The 16480-nt window shown below is 42.4% G+C and overlaps 1 protein-coding gene across 1 annotated transcript in view; it reads right to left on the bottom strand.

The window, feature by feature from the left end:
* LOC149312289 (cystic fibrosis transmembrane conductance regulator-like) overlaps positions 1–16209 on the bottom strand; it is a 116467-nt gene extending 100258 nt beyond the window's left edge. Inside the window, exon 1 of the mRNA XM_089527187.1 lies at positions 16157–16209. Within this exon, the coding sequence (XP_089383313.1) occupies positions 16157–16209 (53 nt within the window). The remainder of the gene's footprint in view (positions 1–16156) is intronic.
* Between the last annotated feature and the right edge of the window lie 271 nt (positions 16210–16480).

Genomic DNA, 16480 nt, shown 5'->3' with positions numbered 1-16480 from the left:
CCAGTGCAATTTTCTTTTCTAGACACGTTTTTACTTTCCTTTGGTAATGTAGAACTAAATCTATAGCAAGAAAACCTTTGACTGTACATGCTAAAATCAATTGTATGTGGAGTATGTTAAACTAGTTTTTTTACACCCTTTTCAGATTAAGGAATGTTGAATTTAATCTCGCACAAAGTAATTGGCCCCTGTGCTACTTGCACAGAGTTATAGTCTCTGAAAGCAACAGTAGGACTCTGGAGACCAGGTCTGAATTCCATCTTGGTCATGGGGAGACCTTGGACAAGTCACACTGTTTCAGCCTCAGAGGATGTGAATGGCAAATCCCCTCTGAAACTTGCCTAGAAAACCCTGTGATTGGTTTGCCTAAGAATCAACATAAATTGGTAATGATTTAGATGGACACAACAACTACAAGATGAAGCATCATCAAACTGTCTGAAGATGAAGGGAGTTGTAGTTCAACACAATTAGGGTTTCTTAGGGGCTCTACAAACCGGCACTTTGTGCCAGCCTGTAAGTAGAGCCATGACACGGCATCCAAACGCTGGACACTGTAGCTCTGCCCTTTTGTGCCATGACACCGTGCACCCTTCTAGATGGCATGTGGCATCATGGTGCAGCCCTGGCACTGCACCTAGATGATGCAGAGCCAAAAGGCCATCCAAAAGCCATGCCGCCGCAATTATGATGTCCTTTCTGGGGCATAAAAAGAACCCACAACTTGCATGTACTTTTTGCACCAGGTTGGGGGTGTGGCATGCAGTCTCTGCGTCCTCAACCCAACACTTCTAGGGGCAGTATACAGCCGCCCCTTACGAGCTGTGTGTACAGCCTCTTAGTCAAGGAATAAGTTGTTTTGACAGTTCCTTGCTCTGAAATCCAGCAGCACCTCCATAAGCCTCACCCCTTGGAAGTCCCACCTCCCACACCGGGTGACACCCCAGCTGGAAATGCCACTGCATACAATCACAACAACTATGTACAAAGTCACAGTCTCTCAGCTTCAGGGGAAGGTCATGGCAAAAAACCCTCTGAACAAGCCTTGCCAAGAGAACCCCCTGATAGGGACATTGCCTTAGGGTTGCCATGAGTCAAAAACACCTCGAAGGCACTCAATAGTCTTAGTCACACTCTCTCAGCCTCGGGGAAGAGAAAGGCAAACACCCTCTGAAGAAACCTTGCCAAGAAAACTCTATGATTGATTTGCTTTAGGGTTGTCATGAAAATGACTCAAAGGCATGCAGCAACAGCCTTCAAAGTCATACTCTCCCATAGTGATCCTAAGGCAAACCTATCATGGGGTTTGCTTGGCAAGGATGGTTCATAATGTCCCTGAGGCTAAGTAAATGGACCTGACCATGATCATCCAGTGGGTTTATATGGCTGAGCAGGGATTAGAACCCTAGCCTCCCAATCTACCATAGAAACCCACTGGGTGACCTTGGGGAAGTCACAGGCTCTCAGCCTCAGGGAAAGGCAATGAGTCCCTTCGAACTCTAGAATCTTAGGTATTCATGTCAGAAGGGGATGGACTAGATGACCACTGGGATACATTGCAGAATTTCTGCTTGGTAAAGAGAATTGCTACCTCACCCCATCCCCACCCCCATTCTCTTCTGTGATAATTTCAGTGGGAGGGCAGAAGGAGAGGGAAATGACCATGAGCAAAAGTCCCACTTTCTAAGCCTCCTCCCTTTGAACAAGCCTTGCCAAGAAGACTTCAAAATAAGGTTGCCATAAATCGGAAGCAGGTAATCATGGAAGATTTAATATTTCTTATCCCCTTTTATTAACATTTCCAGGAGCTGGTCTTTTGTTAAGCTACTGGATCTTTGATGGCCCTTGAGGGGCCCTTCCAATTCTAGGATTCTCTGTATTCCTGCATGGCAGAATGGGGTGGGACTGGATGGCCCTTGAGGGACCCTTCCAACTCTAAGACTCTCCCTTTGCTCCTCCTCTGGTGCCTTGGGTCAGATATGCCACAGGACCAGGCTACAGGGGCTGAGAGAGAACTGTGTGTGTCCACATGCATCTTCAAAAAGCCCATCAATGTATGGGTGGTCCTGTGAATTTCCTAGGCTTTTCTCAGGCAAGGAATCCTCAAAGGTGGATTCCTTCCTCTGAAAGCTAGCCTACGACACCTAGTATCCCCTGGCAGTCTCACATCCAAGTACTAACCAGGTCTGACTGACCCTGCATGACTTCCAAGTTCTGGATGTAGTTGGAGGACTGCAGCTCCCAGCATTTCTCAGCACTGGCTAAACCAGGTAGGGGCTGCTGGAACTTTGCAAACTTCACTGAGTTCAGTGCATTTTAGTTTGTGCTGGAGAGAGCAGGGTAGAGAAAGAAAATCAAAGCTGGGAAAAATTTTGGACAGCTCCCACAATCCCCCTTCTAACTATGGGACTCGTAGACAAAACTGATCCCAGTTTTTCTTCTTCACTCTTCTTCCTCATAAACTACACCAAGCTACCTCTTCCTCCCCCTCCTTTGTGTGACAGTTTCTGTTTTAGCTTAGCAAATTTGAATCCACTCATCACAAAAAGAACAACAATACACAATCTCAACACCTCATTGGCAAAACAGCTTCACTAGTGTGCGAAAATTCACACCCTCTTGCACCCCTGCGGTTTTACTGCAATGATGCTATAAAGCACTGACATTTGGAAGAACGAGCTTCAAAAGGAATTTCCCGTCCCTGATTGGAATGGCTGATCCCTGGCCATTGTGAGAGACAAGACAATGTAATTATCTCACACTTTTCAAGCGGAGAGAAAAGTAATTTTATTACCCACCCTTCTTCAGGCACAACAAGAATGACTCTGTTTTTCACAACACTAGTACAGAAGCTGGCCAAATAAACAAAAGGATAACTTCCATCCATTATAGTAAACTGTGGCTCTATCTACACTGCAGAAATAAAGCAGTTTGACACCACTTTAACTGCTATAATTCTATCCTACAGAATCCTGAGATTTGTAGTTTGGTGAGGCATCAGAGCTCTCTGATAGACTACACTGAATACCTCATCAAACTACAAAACCCACGATTCCACAGGATACAGCCATGAAGTTAAAGTGGTGTCAATTTGCTTTATTTCTGCAGCATGGCAGGTCTCCCAAAAAACCAGTGGTTTGATTTCATATATGACCTCATCAAATGCCTACTTGTTTTCTAAAATGACCATCAGAAACATTAATTTTGCTTGTGCACATGTTAGCTGTAAGCAAAGACATCTGTCACGTGATCTGCAAAGCATAAGTATATTGCTATCTTTAGCTAGCAAAGAAGCTCAATTATGAAATGTTATGATTAATACATTATACATTTTGGGAAATTTATTTCAAGCAGTGATCTTCAGCAAGTTTTCACTGTATCAAAGTTTGCATTATGCAAATCTAATTCTAGGTAGAACAAGTTTACACTAAAAGAGTATTTTAGTCATAGTTCATGAATATAAACCAAGCAGCAACATCTGCAGTTGCTTTTGCAGAATGGCAATGTATAGTCTTATTTTGCACACTACTTGCAAAATGCAAGCTGATGCACTGGCAGTCTGGAATTTCTAACATAAAATAGAGTTATCAGACTAATATGCATAGCATGGTAATCAGATAAAGCATTTGCCTCATCCTCATCCATATTTTTATCTCCGTGAAGCTGGTGCAGGGTTGTACACAACAATAAAACTGCTGGTTTTCCATTCCAGCAAACTACCTGCAACAGATGCATCCAGCTGAAGCTTTCCACTGGGGGAGTATCTTTGGCTTTGATGTTAGAACAACAAGGAACAGATCCATTTTATCTGCCATGGTAATTTCACCAAAAACACTGATGCATTAAACTAGTTCCCTGCTATTCATAATTTTTGCAGTTCTTGCATTTGAACCCTATGCTTATGTGATCATCATATGGTTAGGTATGCTAGGCAAAAAAAAATGTAAAACAGTTTCTGAACTCAATCTAATAGTTTAGAATCTGACAGTCTCAGGGGAAGCTAGGAATGAGGAACTACAAACAAACAAGGAAATACTCCTGCACAAGATGATTACCACATACATTTCAACACACATTCTGGAATCAACTAGGATATCTTACAAAAGAACTAATCAATATTCCAAGTAACCAGTTGCCCTAGCCACCTACAAATGACACACTGGAGGCTTACATACAATATTATCCTGACTGGAAGTCATAGCTCAAGCAGACTCATTAAGTGAATACAATTGCTCAAATCAAAACTTGTAAATCCCATTGATTAGTCTCGTCTATTCTAGTAAGAACTAACAATTAGATATAGCCCACAGTTTCTTTTTCAACACAGAGGTGTTTCAGTTCAATGCTAATTATAGCTTCTAGTAATTTGAAATCTTAGGACTTTTCCAGTCCTATTTTAATATATTTATGTAAGAAATTTGTGAGGTCTCATTTGCAATACTGAAATGCAGTTATATAAACAAAAGTCAGAAGAGCTCTGCTAATATCTAGGTTTTAAAAAAGGATCAAGGAACATATTTGGTTACCTTATATGAACACAAATAGGCCTGCAGAAGGCAAAAACATGTCACTTAGATTCCATTAAAAGTAAAGGAAGATGTGAAACTTTCACTGAGACTTTAGTACTTTGCTCTGAATGGAGTTCCATTACGACTATATATAAGAACAAACTACCATTAAACATTAATTCTCAATGAAAGATTATCAGTTTCAAAATTCCCAGTGACTATTAAACTACTCCTATCGTGAAGCATTTCCACCCTAAATTATCAAATTACTATCCATTTAGTAGTATTCTTTGAGAGTCAAAAAAGATATGTACTCAAATGGTTCTCCTGCCAGTACTCCCAGGGAATGACTAGAGGGGTTGGGGGGGGGGGGCGCACACTGCATCAAGTGACACCTTAGGGGTGGATGACACCATTGTTCCCCAAACATCTGACTTTTGGCAGAAACAGGCAGTGGCATTCGCCTGCATGCCTTTATGGTGTGGAATGGGAGGAAGTCAATGCGGGGTGACACCATAAAATACTGCACCAGGTGATGACAACCCTAGTGATGCCATTGAGGACCTTCTTCCAGATGCAGCTACATATATCTAGTACTGGAACTTGAGATTCAGAAGGTACTTGAACTAAAAGATGTATTCTCTCTCATGTGCAGGAAGAGGTTTACACTGGCTCAGCCTTTTATGCATAGGACCAGTTGTATCCAGACTAACCGACAGCTCATCCTTGATGGACAAAAAGCTTGTTTAATATAAACAAAGAAGGCTGAACAGAGAATGGGGAGTCTGTTTCACCTCCCAAGTTCGGTTTCACACAAACGTAATATGTTTAAGCTGTGAATCAGAGATAGCGAATGGAAATGTTGGCTACAAACTACTTGAGACCAATGATACAACAAATATATTCTAGTTTATTAATGTATTTTGTACCTTGTACATCATGTTGTCATTTTTAGAAATGGAAAAAAGGAAAGTGTATACATGAAAACAATCAACCCATACGCAAGAGCAGTTTTGGTTTCATGCAGTGTAATGTTTATTATGTAAATTCATTATTTATGTTTTTGAGGGGGAAATGTTCACATGTATTGTTAATTGGTAGTCCATCTTTGAGAAGTTGAAAAAAGAGAAGCTGTAGCATGTAAACATTTCCTCCCCATCCATTAGAACTGACCTTTTCCATGGGGCAAAATCTGGGCCAACAGGAAGGATGCAGCCCCCAAAGTTTTTTTGTGGCCAAATGATAAGTTGTATGGTGAGTCTTTTAAATCAAAAACCTTGCTTTTCATCCTGCCAGGAACAGTGTTTTTATGGCAAAATGGAGTGCCCCACAATCTCTTCCTGCAGTCAAATTGTCAAAATACAGAAAAGGATGACATTTATGTATTCTTTTTAAAGACTCCTAGACACAAATTTATGTTTTAATTTTTCAACCAATTCTGGGGAAAGACTTACAAATATAGAGATATTAGGATGGATAGAGAAAGAGGATGAAAAGGCTAGGATTACCCTCCCCAAACAAGCTGCAGACTGGTGAGGCCTCAGTAGGTCCCAGGAGTGAAAAAATGGTTCCTGGATGATTGGAAGTTGCTGTCTTCTGTTATAGAAAAAGTTAACATATTTTGGATACCTGTTTACTGTCTTGACTTCAGTGTCCTAAATATTCTTAGATACCTGACTTACTGCAAGAGTGCCTATCTTGACTTTAGCATTCTAAACTTGCCAAGAAAATCCACTGTTCCCTGGTTTGTCTTATTCCTCTAAGGACGAAGGGAAGGACACTATACATTTGTTCAAAGAAGTCACATTACTGAATGGGATTTAATTCCAAGTAAGTAAGTGTCAATGTTAGCTTGTTTAAAACATATTATTCTAAGGCAGGGGTAGGCAACCTGCGGCCCGCGGGCTGGATGCGGCCCGGCGAGGCCTTGGGACCGGCCCCAGCCTGGTCCTGCCGCCGATTGCCGCCGGGGCCTTTGGCCTCTCGTGCGCAGGGGCAAGGGGGGCAATTGTCTATAGATGCCTCAGAAACATGCATTTATATTAACATTTTTTTAAAAAATCAGCAATTTTTTTTTGCGTGTCCTCCACATTTTTAAAAAAAGTGTCCACCATTTGAAAAATGTTGTCCTACATTTGTCCCGGTTTATTTATTTATTTATTTAAATTTTTAAAAAATTGTTTCATTATTTATTTTTTGGTTTCGGCCCCCCAGTTGTCTGAGGGACAGCAACCCGGCCCCCGGCTCAAAAAGGTTGCCTACCCCTGTTCTAAGGCATGAATAACAAAATATAAATAAGGATAGTCAACTAGTAACAAATCATTTGAGTTTTTGTCAATTAATTCAGCGTCCCTAGGGCTGGTGTCACCCAGTGCGGTAACTCATGGTGTCACCCCTACCCTCCAATTGACCTCCTCCCATTTCACACCATACAAAATTCTTAGTAATGGATGATTTTTAAATTGTGAGTTTTAAATGATGAATTTAAATGTGGATTGTTTTAATAAAGTGTACATTTTATTTGTCTTTTTACACTGATGTTTGTTTTAACTGATGTTGTTTGTTTCTCAGTCATTGTGCCCTGCCTTAATCCATGGGGAGAAGTGGGTAAGAAATTATTATTACTATTATTATTATTATTATTTCATTGTAGTTGAGATCCTACATTGGAGATGCATAACATAAATCTCCAAATGTGGAGTTACACATTTATTGGGCTATGCAACCCTTGTGCTGAATGCCAACATTGCCCAATATACAACCAAATGTGCAAGCAAAGGCAGAAGAGAATGCCCATGACACCACATGTGCAATTCCACTTTTACACAAACCTGAACTAAATGTCAATGTTCCACCTTGGTCAAAAATGTCCAGTTGCTTCGATAAGGAACTTACACATGAATAAGACTCTACAGAATAACAGCTTACATGGCCAGTATTAATAATATAATTGTCACTATCAGTACTTCCTTCATTTAATTTTCCTCAATTTCAGTCTCTACTATCACATTCCCAATCATGTGTACTGTATGATTCTGGAAGATGACAGCATTCAAACACATAGCCATTTTAGATGTTTCTACCTAATATATATATATATTTAAATCCTGTAGCCTCTTTGAAATTGAGAAAAGGATGCATTTGATGACTTGGACTGAAGTCTGCAAAATGTATGCTAGAAAATTATGTTTTCCAGTCTCAAAGGTACTACAAAATTCCTTTATATCTTTGAATGGCAACAACAACAACAATGATGATGATGATACTGAGATTTAAGGCAGGTTATAATTTGAAAAACAAATCCAGTAAAGTTGGCTGTAGTTCACAAAAGCTTGTACTATAATATATCTGTTAGTAAAATACCACAGAACTCTCTGTTGTTTTTGCTGGTGATACTGCATCTGTTCCTGACCATAGAGAAGATGCAGGTGAGATCTGAATACTCTGTATCCTCAAATGCACGTGTGGATGAGAATATTTTGTGTTGCTTCTACACCTAATTGAATAGCTGATTCCAGAAGGTAATAATGGAGGATTCCTGTTCAGTTTCATGTCATCTTTGCTTTGAAGTTTGCACAGTTCCCTCTTATTCTCTGTATTACTCCATACCTATATCAAACAAGCTGAGGTTCAGTCCAAATGAAATGGTAGCACAGCTCACTGCTGGTTTCTAGGTCTGGATGTTGGAGAATCAATTTCTTTTGGAAATATTCCACCATGTTTGTAGTTTAGAAATACTTCTGGATCAAATAATGTAGTAAGATGTTAAAGTGGCCTCTGTTGCATGGCACATCCTACCAGCTTAGGCTGGTATCCCACTCACAGCCTTATCTGGAATTAATTATTGGACAGCTGCAATCTATGATTTAGTACATTTCTATTAGGAAAACTGCCATGTGTTGAATATAAAGCTGCCTTTGAAGATCTGGAAACTATTGCTGCTGCAGAACATGACAGTTTGAATATTGTGCCAGTCCTCTTTCATTTGCCTAGCTCCCAGTTTGTTGAAATTCAAAGCACTGGCTTTCATCTATAAAGTTCTTCATGACTTTGGACCTCAATCCTGAATCCTTCCGTAAGTGCCTACTTGTGCCTTAAGATCATCTATGGAGAACCTCCTATGAAGTCCTCCTTCTCAGTGTTGGCTGTTAGAGAAAGGACCTTCTCTGTGGCAGAGCCTGGTTATGAAATATCTTTCACAGGGAAACATGCCTAATGTCAACATTGTTTTCCCCCTTCCCAGAAAAACCTTTTGCATCTTTGCTATTTTACTGCATATTACATGTTACTATTAACTTCTGTTTTATTTCTTGTCAGGTTTCAGGTTCTAAATTTTCTGTATTTTATCATTTTTTGTGTTAGTTCATTAGGTTGGGTTTTGTACTTGGCATTTGAATTTGTTGTTGCACCTGTTATGTTGTTCACTGATCATGCATTTTAGCCTTTCCATACAGGCATAGTTGATCATAAAACAGAAGTAAACAGGTGGATATTTTCCCCTTTCTTTCAATGCATGTTTGTGTGTGGAATAATGATTCTAATCTTTAATTGTGTGAGCACAGAACTGGGGATGATAGTTGTTTTGAGTTAATAAAGATTGTTATCATATAAATGTGCCCTTAAGTCACATCTTGTTCCTTTGCCACCCTTTAACTTGGCACATATGGGCAGACCAGTTGTTCAGTGTGTCTGGAGGGCAAAACTAATCAAGGGGTTGCATTTCTGTCGCCCCACATTTACACACAAGCAGAAAACAAATTGCCTGGAAAGGACAGCTGTTAAAATTTTTAAAATCATCTAAAGGACACTAGAGGACTATGTCAAACCAGAGGTCTTTCTAGTCCAGCATCAAAATTTCCACAGAGGCAAACCAGATGTCTTCAGCTCTTCAAAGCAACAGGTGGCCTCTACCATTGTGTACTCTCCAGGAACTTGTATTTAGCAACATATTGATTGCATATAGTCAATATTACCAAGATCTATAGATAGTGCTTTCCTTAATTAACTTATCTTGTTCAGAATTCTTTTGGCGTGATCATTTTTGGACCATAAATTCTATAATCCTCCAACAAGCATGGACAGTATTCAACCCAACTAGGGATTCTGGATGTTGTAGTAGTCCCAAAGAGCATTTTCCCAAGCTCTGAATTTATCCCCTTTTAAGGATGTCAATCTTGTGACCATCACCATACTTTGTGGCAGTGAATTCCACAAATTAACACAGTATTGTATAGAGTAGTACAAGTCCATCTTGAATGTACTGCCAATCAATTTCACTGCATAACCCTGAGTTCTAGAGTTATGGCAGAATGAGAAATACTTCTCTCTTCCTCCAAACCAGAGAGGAAGAAATACTCAAGTTACCTCTCCCCACCACAAGACACCATCTTGTTCAAAGTATTTTGGCACTGATGTAGGAGTGGAAGCCAGACGGTCCACCAGACAATGTTGGACTACAACTCCCTGCAACTCTAACCAGAGTAACCAATGATGAAAAATGCTGGAAGTTACAGCCAAGAACCCCAGAAATGTTTATAAGATGAGGAGGATCTCAACATTGGCAGGCTGGTTGGTATTACTTTTGTTTACTTGCTGGAAGAGGATAAACTATCACTGAAATATCCTTCACTATGAAGACTCAATGCATGCTTAAAAGTGCCCTCCATGAATTAAGTGTAGCTTATCCTAAGCAAGTATGCTCAGGACATATAGGCAGGCTTTATTATTTCTGAGAGGGTTCAACTACAATAGCCATCTTAATAGTTTAGTGCTTGCTTGTTTAGTACACTTCTGACTGACAGTTCCTGAGAATGTTCATCTACACAGAAATTTTAGGTAAAGGTAATAAGGTACAGGGTGTACAGACTGGTGATAAAGGCCAGTCTGGGGCAGAGTGGGGCCTAGTGTTCAAACAACGCATGCCCCAACTCCACCCCCATGCCAGCGTGATGCCACACACTGCACCAAACAGTGGGCAATGTCATGGCACTCCTCTGGTGTTCCATCAAGATGACACAGCACCAAAGAAGTGCCAAAAAGTAATGGCACCAGCAAGTACAGTGCCCTTTCCATGGCGCAAAAAGGAGCTGCTTTTTGTGTCACGGAAAGGCCAGATCAGGGCCATAGCATGTAGTTGCCACGGCCCCAATTTGGTGCTAAAAAGGACGCCTGCAGGCTGCTCCTTAGGGGTGGTCTGTCGAGCCCTGTAGACCCTTGACACAAATGTCTAGTTGTAACTGACTGTAGTGGGCAGTGCTCATCTCCCTTACTAAGCCAAAGAGCCAGTGTTGTCCAAGGACTGCTCTGCTGTTCATGTGGCCAGCATGACTGCACTGAACACTTTTACCTTCCCACTGAAATCATACCTATTTATCTATTTGCATTTGCATGCTTTTGAACTGCTAGGTTGGCAGAAACTGGGACTAGTGAAAGGAGCTCACCCCACCATGTGGTACTCAAGGCCTCGAACTGCCAACCTGCTGACCTTACGATCGTCAGAATTCGCATCTTAACCACTAAGCAACTGCATCCTTTTACAGAATAATAAAGCCTGCCTGTGATATATCCTGTGCATACTTGCTTAGGAGTAAGCTACTCTGAATTCATGAAAGGAGCTTCTGAGCATTTTTATAGGGCTCTTAGTAGTACAATGTTTCCAGACCACTTGAATCAGCTTAGTGGGAGCAGGGAGGTCAAACCCCTCCTGCTCCATCTATTCTGGGGTCCATGGAACCTGCTGTATTGGTAGATATATGATTCCCACTTCTAGTTTAAAACAGAAATTATGGGGGAGAGTTAGGGAATTTATTGTAAGGACCATGATCTGAGATCCACTCTTCTGGAATTAAGTTTGCCCTGAGCTGGGTGCTGGAGTGATGGGAGAACACCTGAGAGCTCCTTGCTCTCAGTCTTACCTTCATGTCCCTGACAGATGGAAGATGGGAGATAAATTCTCCCTGTATGAGATGGCCCAGGTTCTGATATTATTAGAAGAGGCCCTTCTCTTCTATTATTGCAGGCATGGTTGGTGGGGACAGAAAAAAGGGCCTCTTCGGTGGCTGGCCCTAGACTCTGGAACTCCCTTCCCAGGGAGGACAGAATGGCCCCCTCCTAGGTGTCTTTTTTATTCATTGTTGTTGTGTGCTTTCAAGTTGTTTCCGACTTATGACAACCCTAAGGCAAACCTTTAATGGGTTTTCTTGGCAAGTTTCTTCAGAGGCAGTTTGCCATTGCTATCCTCTCAGGCTGAGAGTGTGTGACTTGCTCAAAGTCACCCAGAGGTTTCATGGTCAAGTGGAGATTCCAACCCTATTCTCCAGAGTCACAGTCTAACACTCAAGCCACTATACATCCTCCTTTTTATTCAGTTGGTCTGAATAACACAGAAAGTTTTTAAAGAATGAGTTGGGGGTAATGCACAGTTTTAACTGAACTGTTTAAAGTGCTTTCATCCTTTTTAACTGCATCTAGACTTTTAATCTGTGGTGATTTAAATACTGTAACAGTTTGATTCTATTTTCATGCTAATTTTTATACGTTTTTAATTGTATTTAAACTGTGAGGCACTTTGAGTCCCAAATGTGGGGGGAAAGCAGGATATAAATGAATATAATTGATGATGATGATGATGATGATGATGATGATGATGATGATGATGATGGAGAGCCAGTGTGGTGTAGTTGTTTGAGCACTGGAATAGGATTCTGGAGACCAGGGTTCAAATCACTGCTCAGACCTTGGGCAAAGCACACTCTCTCAGCCTCAAAGTGATAAATCGCCCTCTGACAAAACTTGCCAAGAAAAGCCTGTGATAGGTTCGTCATAAATTAGAAATGACTTGAAGGCACACAGTAATAATACTTATTATTATTATTTTATTATAATATAAGTTGATTCTGACCCTAAGGTGCACCTATCTTGGGGTTTTATTGATAAGTTTCTTCAGATGGGGTTTGCCATTGCTATCTTCTGAAATAATAACAATAATAATAATATACTAACTAATAGCTAACTCATGTAATTATTATGTAGAGAGATCTTGTAGCACCATTGATACTAAGGAGTTTATCACACGAAAGAGATCAGGAGTAAAAATCACGTAATTACACATAACAATTTCACATGACGTCGCACAAGTCCTGCCATTAAAGTGGTCACAAGAAGCATTAATGTGCACCTTTTTACTTTCAGGATTTCAGTGACAATGATTTTTGCGCTTCATTTGCGGGATGCTTTAAATGTGCTCTAATCTCTCTTTAATGCTGAAATCAGCCCCAGTGTGACAAACTCTAATTACTTAAAGAAAGAAGGTGACAGTGTGAGCTTTCGTAGACTAGTCTTTCTTTCAGTGAGTCTCAAAGTTGCTACAAGATCCCTCTCCAGACTGATTCCACAGACTAACAGGGTGATATCTTTGAATTCATGGACCTTATCACATGTGGTCCAAATGTCATGGAAACATTGTGGAAATACCAGGGATGTAATCATCCGTGGAGCTTCTAAAGCCTAAATTTAGGCTTCCTGCTATGTTCCTGTCATGGAATCGTTTGCAGGGATGCCATTTTCTGGATATCCCGTTATTCAGAAAATGGCTCCTCCCAGCTTATCTGCAAAAGGAACATAGCGGGAAGCCTCAATTACACTTTAGAAGCACCACAGATGATCACATCCCTGGAGCTTCCGCAACGTTTCTGCCATGTTTCCATGATGTTTGGATGACGCTTTGCCTTGTGTGTCATAAGGTCCCATGGCCTTATTGATCATACTGAATATACTCATGTATAAGTTTAGAAATTTAGGTTAAAAAATTGACCCCAAAAATCTGGGTCGACTTATCCATGTGTCAATGTAAATACTGTATATTAACATGCATATTATATATACCATTTATACTCGATTATAAGTTAAACTCATATATAAGTTGGTGCAAGTTTTGGGGCCAAAACTATGGATTTTGATATGACCTGTGGATAAGTCGAGGGTAAAACTTAAAACTTAGGGTCATGTAATAAAGGATCTAAAGGATGAAACAACGGTAAAAAAAATGCCAAAGAACCTAACAAAATTCCTGCAGGCATAACTATTTGTGCTAAAGACCTGATGGATGAGACAGTAGAGGTGTATGAGTGCTTCCAGGGCAGATTAAACTTGCCTTTCACCATATATATAATGAGTTAAAATACTGTACAGTGGAACCTCGCCATACGCGGGGGATCCGTTCCGGATCCCACCGCGTATGGCGATTTCCGCCTATGCTCGAGCCCCATTGTAAACAATGGGGCTCATGGACGGCGGCGCGGAGGTGCGCGGGGCGCAACGGGCGCGCGCACCCATTCAACTGAATGGGACGCGCCGCCCCTTCCACCCCGCGCGTGCCCAGCGGCTTGAGCGTGTATGCTCAAAGCCACTTTAAAAAGTCCGCGTATGCGGAGGCCCCACTGTACTTCCATTGACCCATGGATAAGTTAATTCAGTTTTTTGGGGTAAATTTTTGGTCTAAATTTTTAGACTTATACCTGAGTATATACAGTATATATATATATATATATATATATATATATATATTGAAAGGCAAGAGTTTAATCTACCTGGAAGCACCAACTCATTCTACTCTCTCATCCATGCAGCCTTTAGTATGTGCACCAATAGTTACACCTGCTGGAATTTTGTTCTTTGGCATCGTTCTTTGACATCGTTTTCCTTTCATAGAATCATAGAGCTGGAAGAGACCCACAAGGGCCATTCAGTCCAACCCCATTCTGCCATGCAGGAAATCTCAAAGTACCCCCGACAGATGGCCATACAGCCTCTGTTTAAAGACCTCCAGGGAAGGAGATTCCACTACACTTCAAGGGAGTTTGTTCCACTGTTGAACAGCCCTTACTGTCAGGAGGTTCTTCCTAATGTTGAGGTGGAATCTCTTTTCCTGTAGATTGCATCCATTTTTCCGATTTCTAGTCTCTGGGGAAGCAGAAAAAAAGTTTGCTGCCTCCTCAATATGACATCCCTTCACGTATTTAAACAAGGCTATCATATCACTTCTTAACCTCCTCTTCTCCAGGCTAAACACCCCCAGCTCCCTAAGTCGTTTCTCATAGGGCATGGTTTCCAGACCCTTCACCATTTTAGTTGCCCTCCTTTGGACACGCTCCAGTTTCTCAATGTCCTTTTTGAATTGTGGGGCCCAGAACTGGACACAATATTCCAGGTGGGGGTCTGACCAGAGCAGAATACAGTGGCACTATTACTTCTCTTGATCTAGACACTATACTTCTATTGATGCAGCCTAAAATCGCATTGGCCTTTTCAGCTGTTGGCCCATGTTCAATTTGTGGTCTACTTGGACTCCTAGATCCCTTTCTCATTCAGCCAGGTGTCCCCCATCCTATATCTGTTCATTTCATTGTTTCGCCCTAAGTGCAGTACTTTACATTTCTCCCTTTCCTTCCTTCTTTCATCCTTCTTTACATTAATGTGCCTAAGTTTTCCCTTCAACTTATCCATGAGTTGGATCAAAATCCATAATTTTGGCCCCTTGACTTATACATGAGTTTGACTTTTAGTCGAGTATATATACAGGCAAGTTCTCTCTGAAGCCTGCCATGCAGCTTCCTTAGAGTGGACATAGCGGTCCTCTTTGACTCTGTGAGCAAACAAGAGGCTTCGGGGAACCTGGCTGGGCGGGAAGACCGGCATCCAGCAACCTCTCCTCTCTCCTCCGAGGGCTTGTCCCGGAATGAGCAAGGAGCAGATCCCGCAAGTGAGCAAAGACGCCTCCGTCAAAGGTTAACTAATCGAGGGGGAGGAGGAGGATCTGCTTGAGCTGGGGATCTTGGGGCCATTGCCCCAGAAGAGAGAGAAGGGAACAAGAGCAATTTCCTCTGGGGGGGGGGAACCCCTCTCTATTGCCTTCTCCTTTTCACCCCAAAATTGAGGTCGTCCCAGAGAAATGGAAGAGATCATGACCCAATAAAAGCTCCAAACCCTCTTGGAACGGGGCGAAGAAGCCCCCATTTGCTATTCCTATCAAAACATTCCTAGGGCTGCATCCACACTGGGGAAATAACCCGGTTTGGCACCGCTTTTCATTGCCTTGGCTCAAGGCTATGGAATCCTGGGAGTTGGAGTTTGTTGTTGTGGGGCCCAGGGGAAGGGAGGATGCAATGTAGGGCCTGTCCTGGAAAAGGAGGACGCCTCCAGCGCTTCGACGGCCCCCGCGAGAAGCCAGGCGTTAACCACGGCTTTGTCGGGAGGGATTTTGTTGTTGTTGCGTGTTTAAAATCTGGAATAGATCACCTCTTCCTTCCAGCCAAGAGGAAGCAGGTGCCCAGAGGGGGTCCCTGAGGGGTTTTTATTCTTGCCTCGGGAAAGAGGCTGAAGGGAAAAGGGCGCGCAAAGTTGCGCATTCCCCTTTTCGCCTCCCCGCCGCCTCCTTGTCGCCTCGTCCTCCTTTTCCAGGACGCGTCCTCCAATCCGGGAGGCATCCCCGGGCGTCCTCCATCCTCAGGGCTGAAGCAGCCCTAGTTCTCTGAATGTTTTCTCTACTTTGAGCCAAGCCCCCCATTTCTTTGGGGCTCTTGCGCATTCATTCCCCGACATTCGGCGGCGCCGGCTCCTCCTCATCCTTCGTCCGCCTCCTTCAGCCTTACCTGAAGAAGAGCTTGGAGAACACGTTCGCCTTCTCCAGCGGCGACCTCTGCATGGTGGCTTCCCCTCCGCCGTCGAGGGGGGCTCCTTCGGGCAGAGAAGGAAAGAGGGGGAGCAAAGGAGGGAGGCTGCCTCAAGAAGAGAGCCTTGGAGGGGGAGGACCCCAAAGACACCCCAAACTTCAAAGCCCCCGGAGCCCTGTATTCCCAAGTGGAGGGTTCTCCCTCTGTGTCCCGTTGTCTTTGCCCCCTTATTCCCCTCCGAGGCCACCGCCTCCCTCTTTCCTCCTGCCCCTCTCCCCGCCTTCAGAAGACGGCCCTTCGCCT

Source organism: Sceloporus occidentalis, unplaced genomic scaffold, assembly GCF_023333645.1.
Source record: "Sceloporus occidentalis isolate IW3139 unplaced genomic scaffold, rSceOcc1.0.p SCAF_5, whole genome shotgun sequence".
Lineage (NCBI taxonomy): Eukaryota > Metazoa > Chordata > Lepidosauria > Squamata > Phrynosomatidae > Sceloporus > Sceloporus occidentalis.
Note: the sequence above shows the minus strand (reverse complement) of the source record. Positions and strands in the feature narration are given on the sequence as shown.